General features: G+C 60.5%; 1 protein-coding gene across 1 annotated transcript in view; it reads left to right on the top strand.

The window, feature by feature from the left end:
- Positions 1-17,891, top strand: part of RIMBP2 (RIMS binding protein 2) — a 96,513-nt gene that overhangs the window by 19,460 nt on the left and 59,162 nt on the right. The window contains 2 exon segments of the mRNA XM_053901887.1: positions 8,971-9,075; positions 16,563-16,613. Of these exon segments, the coding sequence (XP_053757862.1) occupies positions 8,971-9,075; positions 16,563-16,613 (156 nt within the window).

Raw genomic sequence — 17,891 nt, forward strand, 5'->3', positions numbered from 1 at the left:
TGCTCAGAGCCTGGCTGGGGGACCCTGTCCGGGAAGAGGGCTCGGCAGGTGGAACCCAGCAAGATGAGACCACACGGGAGGAGGACGCAGCTTACCCGAGCCTGCCGTGTAGAAAAGGGGGTTTGGAGACACAGGCGTGGGAGGCACACTGCGGGAGGACGGGGCACAGACGGGAGTTATGGGGCCGAGGCTCGCCAAGGGCTGGTGGCCATCGGCAGAGGGGCCCTGCCCTGAGCCCCTGGGGGAGCCTGGCCCTGCCCACACCTGATTGCAGGCCCCTCCAGAAAGACTGCGGAGCGAGGCTGGGTTTTATCCTTCTTTTTTTTTTTTTAGTTTTTTTTAATGTTTATTTATTTACTTATTTATTTATTTATTTATTTTAAACGTTTATTTATTTTTGAGACAGAGAGAGACAGTATGAACAGGGGAGGGGCAGAGAGAGAGGGAGACACAGAATCGGAAGCAGGCTCCAGGCTCTGAGCCGTCAGCCCAGAGCCCGATGCGGGGCTCGAACTCACGGACCGTGAGATCGTGACCTGAGCCGAAGTCGGACGCTCAACCGACCGAGCCACCCAGGCGCCCCGTAATGTTTATTTATTTTTGAGAGAGAGATCGAGCACAAGCAGGGGAGGGGCAGAGAGAGAGAGGGAGACACAGAATCGGAGGCGGGCTCCAGGCTCTGAGCTGTCAGCACAGAGCCTGACGCGGGGCTGGAACTCATGGACCGTTAAATCATGACCTGAGCCAAAGTCGGACGCCCCACTGACTGGGCCACCCAGGCGCCCCCTGTCCTTCTTTTAAAATCATGGCTTGGTCGAGGCCGTCCTGCACGCTCTTGGTCCGACACGCGGGACGCCCGCGGCAGGTTCCCCGTGACTTGCTCAGTCTCCCTTCAGTGACCGGCTGGAATTCACGGCACCCTGTGCCAAGTCTGCAAGTTTGACCTGAGCATGCAAAAATGTTTTTGATTAATTAAACTCGGCGTGTTATGGTTTATGATTCAAAGGAAAAGGGAAAAAGCATTGAGGACCAGATTTTGTTCTTGTAATCAACAGATTAGTCCATTTAAACGTACGTAATCTAAGGCTTATTTTGTTAACGAACAACTGATTATCTGGGATTAATAAGTGATTCTCAGAGTAACAAGTAATCTTCCTCATCCGCGGCTCGTTCCCCGTGCCCCTCCCGTGTCCTTGCACCTGCCCGTGGACATGCGTCCCTGGACCTGCTGCCGTTATCAGCTGTATTTAACGTTTTCTGGCTCCTTTTCTAAGTTCTGATTCTCAAACACCAATAACACCCTCCGGGGTTTTTCTGCAACATGAGAATAATGTTTAGGGCTCCGTCTCCAGCAAAACCCTGGATGGGCCTGATCCAGACAGCGATAGTATCGTCTAGATGTTCAGACACTAGCCGCAAACAGGAAATTTGCTGCTCTGGAAGCTTCCCTGTCCACCTCCATCTCCGTGGGGAGAGGCTCTGCAAGCGGCCGCGTGCTCGCTGGCTGGTGGTGTGGACGCACGCGTGTCCTGCCCTGTTCTGCACCAGCGAAGGGGATACTTCGGATCAGCGTGCCGTCCGTGAAAACTGAGTCAGGTCCACACTAGCGGCCAAAATGTGTATTCAAGTGAGGGCTGTGCCGTGCCGGTTTGCGTGCACACTGGACCGTGCCAGGGGGATTGCCTCATTTGCTCCAGATCTGCCCGCTTCCCTCACCTCTAACCACCCGGCCCGTGTACCCCTGCACGACAGAGATGCACACCAGGCCGGCTGCTGCCTCAGTGAGCTTTCCCTGAAACTGTGCTTGACTGGCGCCTTGTCGTCCTGTGGGTCTCGGCCACACGTCACCTCCCGCTCCAGCTTGAGTAGAGTCTCTGCTCCCTCCTTCTCCCCTCTGCACACCCCCCCCCCGGCCTGAGGGGGCCCCCCAGCTTTTATCGGTCCCTGAAACTCTGACTTATTTGCTAGGTTGCCTGTTTATTTCCTGCACCTCTCCTCCACTGGTGGAACGTATGCTTCACGAGAACAAAACTCATCTTTGACTTGTTCGTTAACGGAATAAGTGTCCTGTAATTATTTTTGGCTAAGTGAAAGGACGTATCCAGGAGGTAAAGCACGTCTCAGCAGGAGCCCACAGCCACTAAAATGAGAAGTCCAGCCTCACTGATTCTCCGTTTTCCCGCCCACCCAGCTGCTGTGTCCAGAAGCACGCAGCCCTTCTTCATCCTGACCAGGCCGCGGTCACACCAGCCTTCCTTTATCCTCACGCTCGCTTCGATTCTTTCTACCACGGGACCTTTGCACACACCATTCCCTGTGTATGGAATGCCTTGTTCCTCCCCGTTCCCCAAACCTCCACTCATGGGTCACCTCCCCAGGGCTCATGTACCTGTGCGTTTAGACTCTCAACATTGAGCACCTCTCCACGGGTTTTCGTGTATTTGGATTTAGTCATACCTGAGACAACCAGTACGTAAAACGGGAAAGTAAGCTGTGTTCCCGTTTCCACACTCCACCTGGGAGGTGCGTTATCGTTCTGAGTAGACTTTTTTTTTCTTTAACGTTTGTTTATTTTTGAGAGACAGACACAACACGAGCAGGGGAGGGGCAGAGAATGAGGGAGACACAGAATCCGAAACAGGCTCCCGACTGAGCTCTGAGACCCGATGTGGGGCTGGAACCCACGAACTGTGAGATCATGATCTGAGCCGAAGTCGGACGCTTAGCCGACTGAGCCACCCAGGCGCCGCTGAGTAGGTTTCTTAAACGTAAACGTGTGTATTGAGATGCCTGGAGCCACCGCTAAAAGTTACATGAAAATTTATAGCCAGACGCTCAATAGATACGTTGAAGTAAAATGCTGGAAACCGTCCAGACAACCCACAAGAAGGCAGGGAAGGGGAAGCAGAATAACGAAAAAGGACAGAAAAAATGGGAACAGGTGATAAAATGGCACACTGAAAACACACTGGTCGTTACATTAAACATAACTCTGGGTAGGTCCCTCGAGTTAGTAAATACTTCATCTGGTCCTCGCCACAGCCTTGGGAAGGCGGGCTTTTGCCTCCATTTGATAAACAGGCGTGTCGGGGCCCAGGGAGGCCCCTTCCCGAGAGCCCCGTGCGTGCACTCTGGCTGACCGTACCCTCCGCCTGCCGCAGTTGGGGCCGCTGGGCACCGGCAGGAGGGGCCCGAACTACTCTGCTCGGGTCGAGTGCCCCTGTCCCTGTGTCTCTGCCTCCTCTGGGGTCCCATGGGGAGCGGGGGCCAGTCCGCGGGACTAAGGACACGTGGGGAGTGGGGAGAGAACCAGGGTTTTGTCAGAGGGGCTTCTCCACCTCCCAGTGTTTTGCAGCACGAGACTCCGGTCCTCCGGCTAAGACCCGTCTCAGCTCCCAGAACGTACGCGGCTCTGTGTCCGTGCCGGTTCTCGTCATGAACGAGTCTGAGTTGCAGAGATGGGACAGGACGTCACAGGACCCGGGGGACAGACAGCTTCAAGCGCTTCCCCTTCCTCACGTCTGAAGGCGTGAGCTCGGGAGATGCTGCTCTTGTCGCCGCCAGGTGTCGTGTGGAAAGAGAGCGTGTGCAGAAACGGCACCTTGTTGCCGCTGCGCGTCCGGCCGCCCGAATGTGGTGGTCAGCGCGTCGCCGGTAACTCTCGTGGAGGGAAATCGGTTTTTCCGTAACTTCTTTGCGCAGGCAGGGAGGACCCGGAGCAGAAGACGCATCCGCCTCTGCCCTGACACCGGAGGGATAGCGCGGTTTGCTCCACGCGTGATCGCGCTGTCTGGCGCCCAGGCTCCCGCCGGGAAGGCGGGCCACTTAAGTGCTGGCGCTGATGTCGACATCCAGCTGTGGCGTCGCCACCTGAGAAATACATCGCGCCACAGACAGAGCGCTCTCGACAGGCGTTTCCTGCCGTGGCGGATAACCCTTGGTACTTTTTAGATGCGAAACGTTCCGGTGGAACGCAGCACGTGGCCTTGCCGTTGGGAGGCTGTTGGTAAAAGGAAGTGAGGGCAAATGTTGGGAATTTGGCGGAGCTTTGTCTTCGGGGGAGGGCCGGGGTTTTCAGACTCCGTGAGAACTCGTGGCCCCTAGCGCTCCCGGGGACGGCCGGAATCATCTCGGCTCAGGAAACGGGAGGGGTGACAGTGTGAACCGTCTCCCGGGAGCCGTGCACGTGGGTCCAGCGGCCTGAGCGCTTCGCAGGCGGTGCGTGCAAAGGGCTCCCTCGGCTCCTCTCGCAGGGAGCCTCCCACGAGCACGGGAGGGTCCCTTGGGAAGCCTCCTGGGGAGCGGGGAGCTGGGCTGTCTGGGTTCAGGTCCTGGCTCGATCATTTCCTCGCCGGGCAACGTCGGGCGGGTCGCTTCACCTCCCTGGGCCTCGGTTTCCCTCTCTGTGAATGGGAGTGAAAATACTGCCTGCTTCAGGGGTGGTTGTGAAGAGGCAGTGGGTCGTGTGTGTGAACCGCTTAGCACAGCAGTCCTTCCAGAACTCGTGCTTGGCTACGGCGAGGATGCCGATGTCTGGGGTGGGAAGACCAGGCCGGCAGTCTGCTTGCAGGGACGAGAAGGGCGTATCTGCACAACGTACAGGACAAGGAGGGCTTGGGTGCTGTCCCCCTGGGTCCCTGACCTCCAGTTTATACTCTTTCTGCTGCGGAGACGGTGTCAGTTGCTTCTGGAAAGCTCCTTTGGCTCTCTGGCTGTTTCGTACCCCAGAACAGGGAATTGAAACAGCCCCAAAGCTGTCATGATCCACCAGCTGTCTCTTTATTTTGAGAAGCAAGACTAAAAAATCATGAAGCGTCAGTGCATAACGTGAGACATTATGGAATTAAATTTTGTGGCAGCCGTAAATGCTGTTGAAAAATATTTTAGTTTGGACAATTTGGGGTAAAGTTCACCGAAACTTTTGTCAAATACTTCGAAGAAACAAGAGAGGAAAAGCATTAGTTTGTAAAGTAGGAAATAGGAGAGAGAGGTGAAGCTTCAGGCATGGCTGAATCACGGAGCTCTGATGAGGTCACCGAGAAGAGTCTGTCTTTGTGTTTTGTTGCTGCTTGCTTCCGCGTCGGTCCAGAGAAGGTGAACTTTGATTGGGCCTGGGGCACAGGTGGGTGTGTGAATAGTTAGGAGGGAAGCAAACCCCTGGGCACAGGGACCACCCTAATCGGAGTCAGGGAGGCGGAAATGACCTCGAAGTTGTTCCTGGGACACCAAAGCCGGCCGCCGTGGGGGCACTCGGTGGCCTGCCTAGGGGCTGATCGAGAAGCCTGAACGGTAAGGGAAGCGGGGAAGGCTACGATGTCAAAGCCGCTCGTCCGTCACCCGCCCGCTGAGGTCTCCGCAGAAACCGGGAAGACAGAGGCGAACGATAGACCCGAAGACGTGTGTGCTTCCCTTCTACCTCGTGTCTGGAACGTCAAGTATTGAGTCGAGGGGTGACGTCGGAAGTAAAACGGGAATGTGTTTGTGGCTGTCCCGTTCGTTTGTAGCCTTCGAGAAAGACTGGCCCAGAAGTAGAAGGGCACGGAGCAGAAGAGAGCCGCCACGCAGAACGTTGCAGGTGGCGCGTGTGGGGCAAGGATACCGCGTCTGTCCATTCGAGGTGGTGCGGATGATGCGCGGGGAGTGAGGGTGGTGCCGCGTCACGTCACGTGCCGAGTGGTGACGGAGACCGCCAGCGGCGGGGGGCGGGGCCGCAGGGGCGGGGCTCCCACACAACCTTGGATTCCGGACGCCGCGGGCCAGGGACGCCCTAGGCCCTGCGGGTATCAGTCGACCGAGGTGTGTCCGGCGGCCTCAGGACCTCAGTACAAGGCGGGAGGAGGGAGGAAAGAGGGGAAACGTACAAACGCAGTCATCTCTGGCCGGGATAAGTGCTGTGGGGGGGCGGGCAGCCACGGGGGGACACGGGCCAGCATCTCAGGCGCTGGGACTGGTACGCTCTGTGATGTGCGACGGCGAGCTGGGGGGAGGCCAGTGTGGCCGACGCAGTGAAGAGGGGGAAGTAAGACGTGCGGCAGAGAAGTGGTCCTGTCACAGAGGAGCCCGTCGGCTGCGGGAAAGAGTTTGGGTTTTGTTCTAGAAGCCTCTGGCACCCACTGAGTGCTTCAAACAGGAGCAGGTGCGTATGTGAGAGGAGATTTAGCGTAAGAATTGGCTCACGCGGTCATGGAGGATGAAAAGCTCCTTGATCTGCGGTCCACGAGTCTGAGTCTGGAGGTCCGACCGGAAGTCCCGACCCGAGTCTGGAAGGAGGAGATCCAGGAGCACAGGTGTCCGAGGGCAGGAGGACGGATGTGTCTCCACACAGGCAGAGAGAGCGAATTGGCCCTTTGCCACCTTTTTGTCCTTCAGGGTCCCCAGAGGGGTGGATGGCGGGATGGGCTCCTTTCCTCTCCCACCCGTTCATAATGCCAGTGTCTTCTGGAAACCCCTCCCAGAAGCGCCCAGACGGAACGCTTCCCCAGCTCTCTGGGCACCCCTACGCAGTCGGGTGGACACATAGAGCCGTGGGGTGACTTCTGTCCTGGAGGGCACACCCTGGTCTCACTGGGGGGGGGGGGGGGGGCGGCCTGTCGGGGGCAGGAAGACCAGCTAGCCGTGTGTGTGGTTACGACCCAGGTCAGAGGTGACGGCGGCTGGCCTGGCGGTGGCGGATATGGAAGATCATGCAAACGGAAGGATCTCGCAAAGCTCTGGATGTTGAGTGGGAAGGGACAGGGGACCAGGGACGACAGCCAGCTGTTTGGAGAGACAGGTGGATGGTGGTGCCATTGCCGAGATGCGCAGCCTGGGGGGGAGGGAGGAGGGTGGTTTGGGAGAGAAAACCCAGAACTCGGTTTTGCACAGGCTAAATTTGAGATTCCTCCTGTCCGTGCACGTGGAGAGGGTGAGTGGGCAGTTGGCTACCAGCAAAGACATAAGCGTTTCCTTCGGAAGCGTGAGCTTATAAATGGCAAGTCCAGCTGTGATGCGGGACGGCCACACGGGAAGGAGTCTGGCGGCCCCCCTGTGTTGAGGGACCACGCAGGAGGGAGGGAGGCGGGCAGGCGTGGGGCTCCGGGCAGGAGTGGAGCGGGACCGTCCTGGGGGATGTCGGAGGGGGGGTGTCAGCAGAGGGGTAAGGAGCAGGGAGCGAGGGGGTGGATGCCTCTGGAGCTGCATCGCTGAGAAGGGAGGCAGCCGGGGGGGTGGGGGTGGGGTTGAAGGGACACGTGCGATCCGAGTTCCCGCCACTGTGTTCTCCTGCCGTGGCATCACGGTGACCCCAGACGCCGTACCCGCGAGGGACACGTGTTTGTCTGCACGTGTGCATTCCGGACAGCTCCTTCAGCTGACCGGTTCATCAGCCTGACACGCGTGGAAGCCCTTTCTGTCCCCGTGGTTTTCGTGCCCTGGGCGTCCGGGCAAGAAGCCCACGGAGGGGCCGCGGCCCCGCCGCACCCCGTGACCCCGGACCCCGCACCCCGCACCCCGCGGCCGCACGCTCAGACCACCTCCGTGTTCGCTGCGTGTTTCTCACGAAGCCTTGAACCCTCGTAAGCAAAGTGGTTTCCTCCTTCCACTAATCACTTCCTTCCCGGCGCTAAATAAAGATTACACAGGCCGCACGTGGCCGTGCCGAATCCAAAATAAACAGAAGCACAGAAATTAGCTGGAACAATGGTGTCATTAAACAGCCGCTTAATTGTTCACGCAAAGCAGGTTGGCTCTGGGAGCCTGAAAACGCTCCCGAGCCCCCGGGTGGAGTTTCACAGTGCAGACGGCTCTTGGTAGCGGCCCCAAGCCAGGAAAGGTCCGTGAGTAGGCAGGGCCGTGACTTTGAGGCCTGACACCCCCGGGAAGGGCTTCAGGCGCTGCCGTGGCCGTGCTGTGTGGCCCTGGGCAAGTTGTTGGGCTCCTCTGGGCCCGTTGGCTGCCGCCAGCATCAGGGGCGGTGTGAGCACAGCGAGTGCTCCGTAGACGGCGGCGAAGCTGCTTCTCGGCCGCCGTCTTAGCGGTGCCGTGGTCCCAGCCGCCTGTCCCGTGGGAAGAGGCCCTGCTGCCTACAGGCTCCACGGTTCCCCGTGTATCTGGAGCTGCCAGGGCGGCGGCGCGGGGCTTAGGGCCGCGCCACGTGCACGAGGCTGGTGGGGCCGGATGGGGCTCAGTGATGCTCCGGGCGGCAGGTGACCCGGGACGCTGTCAGGCGCTGCTCCCCACTCGTGAGACGTGCGCAATAGCTCTGAGGGGCGGGGGCTGCTCGTAACTGACTCATCAGCACCAGTCACGTCACTTGTCGGTAATTGGCCGCTGACAAATGGCTGATGCTCGTGAGAGAAGGAAATGCACGAAGTGGTTAAATCACCAGCCCAAGCTCAGAGCTGGGATTTGAACCCTGGCAGCGTGGCTGTTCGGTGCCGCGTGCTGCCCCTTCACTGCCCCGAAATGCAGAGGCGGGTCTGTGCTGCCACCGCGGTATCTGTGCTGTCCCCACAGGCACCTGCCGGAGATGCTTGGAAAGTTCCAGCAGCTAGGAAGAGGCCAGTGTGGCTTCACCAGCAGACAGTGCCCAAACCCGAGATACCCAGGCTCCCTCGAGCCTGACTTGAACCCCGGACGGCCGCTTGCCAGCTGAGTGATGAGCGAGGACAACCTCCCCGTGCCTCAGTTTCCCCCGTGTAGAATGGGGCCGGTGATAGTGCCCGTCTCCTAGAAGATTAGGAGGATCACAGGGCCCACGTCACCCTAAAAGGCTCAGAACCAGACCCACCGTGGCGGCAGAGATCTCTAACCTCTGGCTGTCACTCACAGGAGACGGGGGAGGAATTCACCTCGGCTCACGCGCCCGTGGCATTTGAAAGAGAAGGGAGGGCAGGGGGGAGGGCTTGCTGGCATCCCAGGAAGGGGAGGGGGCCGGGACAGCCAGAGCGGGACTCCCAGCCCCCGCCCCGACCTCACCCTGTCCCCCTGCAGCACATGCGCGAGGCCGCGGAACGCCGGCAGCAGCTGGAGCTGGAGCATGAGCAGGCCCTGGCCGTTCTCCACGCCAAACAGCAGGAGATCGACCTGCTGCAGAAGGTGAGCGGAGGGCACGCCCGGGGCGGGGGGCGCGGGGGGCACGGGGCGGGGGGCTGCCCACCCGAGTCTCCCTCCCAGGCCGGCAGAGGGCGGCTCCCCTCCTTCCCCCGCTGCGGGGACGTTTCGGACATCTGTACTCCCCTGAGCGACCCAGGTTCCCGTGCTTGCCCGCGGACACGCGACGCTGGCGGGCCTGTGGGGAAAAGCACGCTCCCCACACGCAGCAGTGGCGGCTGCGGGTGTGCGTGGTTTCAGCCTTGGGCACGAGCAGCCTGCCAGCGGCGCTGATCTTGACCCTGCGACCTTCCATTCAGGCAGAATGCCCTGTTCAAGTCCGTTTGTTTTTTCTGCACTGCTCTGTGTGGGCTGGGGGTGGGGAACCCCCCTCCGAGGGCGGGGGTTTGCACTGTGGTACACCCGGACCGCGGACCAGGACGGCGTCATCTTGAAAGGAGTAATTCAGGTTTACATCCGCTGCGTTGGGGACAGTTTTGTGATGTGTCTGTCGTTAACTGAGCAAACCAAGTCTCAGGGCAATATTTACAGCATGGTCTTATTAGCAGAGGAAGAGAGAGGGAGAGAGCACAAAGATGGAAGAGAAGGAGAGGTTAAGAAACGAGGAGGAAGAAGAAAAAACAGAGGGGAGGACTGAGCAGATCGGGGGGCGTCCCCGCCTCATCTCCGTCACTGGCGATGGTCCTCGTGTCTCTCTCCACGTGGGGCTTGGGGTCCGAGGGCTGGGGCCTTCCCGAGGCCCCGTGTCCCACCCGGCCGGCGATGGGAAGGAATCTGCCGGCACGGCCTCTCCCCGAGGAGCCTGGGAGCATGCTTCGCACCAGGTGGGGAACGCCCGAGGCCGCTTCTCCACTCGTTTATTGGGACCGCGTGTCGAGGATAGACGTCACGAAGCCGGTGCTGATGGGGACGGTCGGCCGTACCGCCTGCCGTGATAAGTTGGCTGGCGCACCGAGAAGCGACGTTGCGTCACACGCCGTCCAGAAAGGTATTGCTCGCGGGCGTCCGGGCAGCGACATTGCTCTTTCCTTGGCTCTCCGCACGGAAGGGACTTCGGGTGCCTGGACCCAGCTGCCCTGCTGGCACCTGCTCCCCGGGGCCCTGGAAGCCGCAGCCCCGGCCCGGCGCCTCCTGCACACACAGTGACCCTGCGGAAACACAGACATCCTGCCAGGAGGGCGGCAGGTCGCTTTTTCTCAGCAGCGCATTCTCCGGGAGCCTGGAGTTTTATTTACGAAGCATCTGATGCCAGGGAACGTGCACCAGAGCCGGTCCTGTTATTCCTCTTCCCCGGCACGTCGTCCACATTCCTGTCTCCTTCCCCTGCATTCATCTCAGTCTCTATTTTGGACCCACTGATGCCTCACCAGTGGTGGGAGCAGAGGAGGAGAAACTCGTGCAAAGCACAGTACGGATTCTGTAACTTCCTACCACTCTGAGTGTTAGAGCATTTGAAGAGCAAGGTCTTGAGGGCAGGGCCTCCGGGCAGGGCCCCACCAGCGTGAAGCTTAGGTCAGTGGGAGGCATGGGTCGTATGAGTGCTCGGGTCCCCTGTGCCCGGGGAAGGAGGCCCCAGGAGGACACAGGTCATGCCCGGCAGGCAGGGGGCGCATCCCTGGCAGGTGCCGCCGAGCCCCAGGTGCTCTGCAGGAGCTTGACCTCATTCCGAGGCAGAGGGTTGAGGCAGGGGTTAGCGGGTCTGATGCACCCTCTTCGAGCATCGCGCTGGGGATTGGTGTGTGGAGAGGCAGGGAGGCCCGTCAGCCGCGGCCATGAAGCCTGGTGTCCGGGACTGGGGCAGCAGTTGCAGAGGGGACACGCAGACACATCCCAGTACCAATCAGGAGGGTGACCGGTCTGCTTATGGGCCGTGGTAGGAGGGGGAGGGGCGTGCGGGGATGTCCAGGCTGGTCTGGGCTCGTTGGGCTTCAGACATCAGTGTGGATCTGGAGAGAAACTGCCGTGGCCGATGTGGTTCTGGACGTGCTGAGGCCCAGGCTCAGGTGCATCGCGATGGGAGGAGGGGCTCCGGGTTGTACGTGGAGGAACAGCCGTGGATGTCGTGACGCCCTCAGGTGACCCATCGTCCGTGTTTTCATTTTCTGGGAAAAAGACCGTGGAGGGGGCATTTCGTTTCCACGTAAACATCGCAGGGCCGCAAAGACCCGTGGACAGGCTGGGCCAGTGTCGGGGGCGGGGAGGGGGGACGCTGGGGCTGGGAAGTCACGGGGTCACGTGTCACAGGAATGAGAAAGGGCTAAGGAAACAAATGGCATCTTTACCCTAAAGGAGGCCGGGGACGGTGTTTAACAAGCGTGATCTCGGTTCGAGCCTGTTATGACCCTACAGCGTGTACCAGCATCATCACCCCATTTCTGAATTGAGGAAGTTGAACTCTGTAGAGGTCAAGGAACTTGCCAAATGCCGTACGGCTCGTAAGCAGTACAAGCTGGATTTGCGCTGAACCCGCCAGGCCAGGATGCTGCCCCATAAGGCTCAGGGCCGACTGAGGTCTGGCTCTTGTCCCCCTACCGCAGTAAAAGTACCAGAACCATCCGCGGTCAAGGCTGAGTCCCGGGAGACAGCAGGGCGGTTTGGGTGTCCCGTCTGCCTACAGCTCCCCGGCTCTCTTGAGCCAGCTCCCCACCGGACCCCCACCTTCCTCTTGCCGGTGAAGTGGCTCTTGCTGTCGCCCACAGAGGGACGTCATGCCAAGGGCCGGCCCTCTGTCCTCATCCCCCGTGACCCAGAGCAGTTTTGGGTGGTCCGTCCCTCCCTGCTCTGGGACACCGCCCTCTCTGGTCATCTTCCATCCACACGAATCCCCCATAAACGTCCCGGGTATTCCCCGCAACTCGGCCCGCAGACCACGTCTCCTCTCCCGTCTACGCTGGCTCCCGGGGCGACCCCGTCTGGTCCTGGGGGTCTAAGCGCTGACCGTGTGCCAGCTGCCACACTAGCTCTCCACGCTGGCTTGCGAACCCACTGCCTTCATCCAGCCCTCCTCCTGACCCCTCGGTGCCTCGGCACAGATCCCAAGTTGAACGGCGGCCTCGGCAGGACCTGCTCTTCACCTGCCCTGCCCGGCTCTGCAAATGGCGGGGTGTCCTTTCGTGCACGGCCTTGCCTTTGCCCTGGAGTTAGTTGGCTCTTTCTGTTGGTCTGCCTAGTTCTGTGTGTCCGCCCCTCCCTCTCCCCCAGACTCTCTGCCAGAGCTGCCAAGGTCCTCTCAGGATGGTCACCCGTGGGGAGGCGCTAACCCCACTCGCCCCAGGAGCCTCCTGCCTGGAGCCCCAGCCTCCCTCCACCCACACCGGTTTCTCCTGGGGATGCAGAGCTGGGCCTGGGATGCCCTTCGCCCACGTCTGGGGGCCGCCCTTCACACCTGTCTCTGCTTTGCCGGATGGTCCGCTGTCCTGGGTCCTGCCGTGTCCCTTTCCTTGCTGGGCAGCACGTGCTGGGGGAGGCAGGTGTATCATTTCCCTGGAAACGCGGCGGTACCTGGAGGCTCTCGCGCGGCTGCAGCCTCACCTCTGGCGGGGACCCGGGACCCACACCTTCCCTGGGGAGCCTCCCTCCCCCTGGAAGCTCCGTTCTTCCATCTGCCCAACGCGGTGCTTGAGAGAAGGAAGCGGAAACGTCGCCGAATCGACAGAAGCGAGATTCAGGTGCCCAAGACTGTCGGAGTGAGGATCTGGGTACGGTAAGGCCATCCGGCCGGCCCGTGGCTCTGGTAGCCGGGGGGAGGCAGACTCTAAAAATACAAAAGGCAGCCGAGTAGGGCACAGCCCCATCTCTGGGCAGCCAGGGGCCTGGGCTCTGCTGTGGGACACCTGTCCTGGAAGTCAGGGGGCCAAGAGCTCAGTCCAGAATCCTTGCTTTCATCCATTCAACGAACAATTCAGGAATCATCAAGCACCTTGTGTCGGTGACGTTTCAGGGGCTGGTGACACAGTAGTGAGGGAGGCAGGGTGTGAAGAGGCCAGGGACAGCGACGCTGAACGTTCTCAATGTGCAAAGTCCTGTCGTGCGTGGATGGTGGAGGACCACCGACTGACCCTGACCCACTGCCCGGGAGGCCTGCTCGCCTCTCCTGAGTTCCGGCTCCCGGCCTCCTCGTCTCCCGCGACCCCTGCTTCCCTTGTCAGGCTGCGGCCACGCTGGCCTCTCTGTTCTTGGCCACGCCAGATCGGCCCCCTCTCGGATCTCCGCCTGGGATGCCTGGTCCCTGGATGATGCAGAGCTGGCTTACCTTCGTGCCTGAAGTGTCTGCCCTGCCAACTCACCTGAAACGGGCTCCCCTCCCTGCCCCCGCCCCCTGGAGCGATGTGTCATTTGCTCCCTGCCATAGACTTGCCGATCGTCTGTCTCCGGAGGGGAGCGTCTGCACTCCCAGAACACCGCCCCGCACGTAGCAGGTGCTCAGCAAACATGGCCAGCGAGGCGCCGAAGGCACTGGACGGGGAAAGAGCCGTGATCCGTGAACGCCTGTGGAAGGGATCGCGGAGACGTGGCTCCGCCCTCCCCACGACCTGCGAGCGCCGGTCCCCCAGAGGTCTGGTTCCCAGACCCCGAGCCCTCTCTAGGTGACCGGTGCCCAGACCCCAGCCTCTCTGCTGCTTCAGACTTTGGAATTCTTGTGCAAGTGACGTCCTTGCCTGATTACAATAGCCGTGACGATAGTCTAAGGAAGGGCTTTTCCGTATTTAAAATTCATCTGTAGACCTGACCGATGTTCCTGTGGTTCAGAGCTGCTCCCACGTGTGAAACGGTGGCTTTCCCTGCGCTGTCACCAGATTGTGCCGTGAGAGAAGCTGAGCCCACCATGCGCGTCGTGACCCGTGCTTTGCCTACGGTCTGAGTGCTTTTCCTGGATGCTTGGGATCTCGCTGTTGTGGATGACAGAGGATCACAGACCGACCCTGACCCTGCGTTCAGTCAGTGGGGCCCCTGCTCCAGTCCTGTGTGCCCCCGCAGTGCACGCGCGGCGTACCCGTGTCTGTTCATCCGCTTCCTCAGCTCGGATGTGAGGCTCCTTGTAGCCCCCAGCCCGGTTCCGTGACTGCCGGCCCCTTGCCCGCAGCACCCGCGATGCCCTCACCTGCCACATCCTCACCAGCACCCGCTAGTCGCCACGGTGACGGGACGTCAGGTGTGCGGTCCGTCCCAGCCCAGGGTCCAGACCTGACCTCAGCACGTCTGCACCTCTGTGCCTCCCTCGAAGCCGCTGTGAGAGCCTACTGCCCTGGACGCTCGGTCCGCGGGACGACAGCCCCCTTCCTCTGACAGCGGGCCCCTGGGCCCCTCTCCAGAGTCACCATGTTCTGTAGGAGACGGTGCCTGCGTGAAGGTCGCAGCTTCCCCGCAAGCTCACGGTGGCCCCGAAATGAGCTTCGCTTAAGCTGCTGCTTAGATGTTTTGAGAATTCAACGCTGCCAATTTTAACTGTTACTTTTAACAATCTATTCTGATTGCCCAAACGGCCCAGCTCGCGATAGCCTATGAAAACGAACTCCTGATTCTCTCTCGAAGCCGGAAACCGAGTCATTACCGCAAACTTGGCGGAGTTTTCACAGACCGCCTTGGGGTTTTTTGTTATTTTTCATCCTGCCAGTTGGAAACTATCTTTGACTCAACTGGCTCAACGGTGGGGTTATTTATATAATCTCTGTACGTTCTCCGGATGGCTGTCTCTTTTACCGTTTTGTTATTTATCGTGGCTCTCATTTCTGCTTTGAAAGGAACGGTTTTCAGCACTCTGAAGATGGCACCGAATTCAAGAACAGTGTAATTAATCTGGGAGTCTGTTCGCTGCCCCAGCTCTTGAAGCCCCTCCTGGGGCATTGGCGCCCACGAGGTGCCTGTGGGTGGAGTCGGCAGGAACCTCAGGCTGCTTCATGGTGTCCGACGCGCCGGGAAGCCGGGCTCCCGCCTCCTCCCGAGAGGCTGTTAAGATAACACTGCCTGGATTCCTTGAGATGTTGGGTGGCCCGTCCCCATTTACTCTGCCAGCGCCTGGAGATGACGTTGCTCTAGAACCGAGAGTTCTAGCTGTGAATCTCAGTTGAACACATGGATCCTTCACTAGTGCTCGAAATTCTGAGGCAGGTGCCTTTGGTGGTGGGAGATAAACCTCTCCAAAGACCCACTTCTCAGTTCCTTTGGGAATGAACCCAGTGTGAGGGGGCATCCGTGCGGCCACAGCGGGTGGGGACAGGCTTTCCCTCCCGGTGTGGGATTCAGCCTCGGGCTCTCACCGAACCTCAGTGCTTCCAGCTTTAAAGCGGGAAATGCTGTATTCTCAAACGGCTGATGGTTGTGTCCCTTAGGACTCTTGGTTTTGAGGGACAGAAAACAGAAAGGGAATCTCAGTCGAACACGCGGCCGAGATGGGCTTCAGACGCGGCTGGATCCAGCTCGCTCCTGCCTTTGCTCTCCTCTGCGCTGGCTTCGTTTTCGGTGTCCAGCTGGAGGCCACTGGCTGCTGCAGCCTCGCCCCTCATGTTGGCCGACAGCTGTGGCGCTCCACACTGTCCTTGACTCCGGCTCGGGTCCAGCAGGCCTGGGGTGTCTGTCCCCTCTCCCCCAGCATCCCCAGGCAAGGCGTCTTTGCTGTAACCTGGCTGCACACCTGCCCTTAAACAGCCAGTGGAGTCCAGAGCTGTTCTGCTCACAGTCCGGGGGCTGTGGCCCCAGAGCACTCAGGACCCTTCCTACAAGAGGGGGCCGTGAGTGCCAGGCAGGCAGGCGGCAGACATTCGCTGGCATCACGAGGCCAGACCCGGGTCCAGAGGGGACGAAGGACGATCACGTTACGTTTCGGTTTTGCGTGAACTCTCCACTTGGCTCAGGCAGCAGCCGTCCTGGGAAACTGGTTTAGTGAAACTCGTAACATTTCTCATTCTGTGAAGCAGATGGCTTTGCTTCAAGTAATTTGAGGAGGCCGCCCCCGCCATAGGCTGAGCCGCCGGGAGCCTGCCAGATGCCCGGGGCCCCCGTCTCTGCCTGTCCTTGGGGCCCGGGGACACTGTAGCTGACCTTCAGCTACCTGCGGGTCAAGTCTGCATGACGCTGAGGGCAGTGGAGGGCCGTGAAGGGCACCTGGGGAGACGGTGATGCCCTCTGAGGTGGCAGGCAGGGTTGTCCTGCTCTCCTGGGTCCAGCTGCCTTTCGCGTGTGGCCGCCTGTCAGGACCGGGGCCTTCGCCCTGTGCTCCGTCCGGCCCGTCCCTTCGTTGCCAGATCGGGGCACGCTTTCTGGGTTTTACGAAGAGCATCACGGCCGGCCAGAATTCCTTCCGTCTTTTCCGGAGGAGAGAGAACTCAAAACCGACCTAGCTCCTCACCACTGGGGGGGCTTCTTAGGGGGGAAAAGGCGGCGACTCGTGCCTTGATGATCCAGACATCGGTCTGAGGGTCTTTTCTTTCCCCTGCTTTAACCCTTGACTCTTTTCTCTTTCTGCCGTAAAAAAGGCTCAGGTTGAAGCTAAGAGAAAGCATGAAGGTGCCGTCCAGCTGCTAGAGGTGAGTGCCGGGGTCAGCCGGCTGCCCTCGGGGGTGGGCGGGCCCGGGGACAGGCATGGCATTCACGCCTCCCAGAAGCGGGCGACGGCTGCGAGCACCCACTGGGAGCCGGTCAGTAGCGCGGTGCACCCGTCCCTGCATGGGGTCCGCACGCACAAGCGGGCCGAAGCCACGTCCCCGTGGCCACGCCGCCCGCCCCGGGGGCGGGGGCCTCAGATGGGACCTGCTGTCCCCTGCGGGCGCCTCTCGGGTGGCACGTAGGGAGGATGAGGTCGCGCTCTCACGCGGGAATGAGGAGAGAGAGCAGGTGGGCCACCCCCCTGGGCGCCCTGCCCGCAGGTGAATTGTGCAGGGCACACTTTAGGGGCCGGCGCTGATCCCGGGGAAGCCTTTGGCAGGTGGTATCTGGGGAGGCATTTGCAGAGCTAGGAGGGGGACGACGTCGGTGATGAAAGCGGTGACCGGCATCCGAGGTGCCGCCTCAGCGCCGCCCCCAGTGAACGCAGCGTGGGGCCTCCCTGCAGCCGGTCCTGCTGGCGCCGGGGGGCTCGGCAGCGAGCTGTGCAAAGTCCCACCCGCGTGGGGTCCTGGGAGGAGTGACCGCACCTCTGTCCCTCGCGCGGAGCCCCACGGCTCTCCAGGAGTGGCGGATGGGCGGGTCTGGACGGAACTCAGACTCCCCCCGAGGCCCAGCCACCTGCACGCTCTGTGCGTGACAAATGGGAGTAACGACCACGCCAGGCCTCCCGCCTACGCGGACACAGGTCAGACGGTTAGCGACCCCCTCGCTGCAGACGCACGGGCGTGGGTGACGTCGGGCCTGCCATCCCCAGGTACGGGACGCGGCTGTCCCCCGAGATGACCTCGTCCTTCACCCACAGGGGACCGGCGGCCACGGACCACCGCGTGCACACCTCTTACGTCTCTCACGTTGCCTTTCAACGTCTATTCCTCCCGCAGGGAAAGGTTGCTTCGCTACCATCACGTGTGTTAGAATTGATTTTTTGAGAGCGTCCGTTAGCTAACGAGTATCTGGAGGGGTGAGTGTGACGAATGGCAGTGGGAGATACACAACCTGAGAGAGTGGACGCAGACCCCAAGTGGCCTTGCTGCTCCCTGACAGATGATCTCCGCCCCTGCCTGAACACCCCCCCCACCCCCACCCCCGCTGCCATTCACATCATCTCCTGGCCGCAGGTCTGCTTCCTCCGCCATCACCCGGAGCCCGCTGATTTCATGTCTCTTGTTCTAACCCGCATTTGGAGCTGCCCGCCGAGG

The sequence above is a fragment of the Panthera pardus genome, unplaced genomic scaffold (assembly GCF_024362965.1).
Source record: "Panthera pardus isolate Hobbes unplaced genomic scaffold, ASM2436296v1 HiC_scaffold_14, whole genome shotgun sequence".
In the NCBI taxonomy this organism is placed as follows: domain Eukaryota; kingdom Metazoa; phylum Chordata; class Mammalia; order Carnivora; family Felidae; genus Panthera; species Panthera pardus.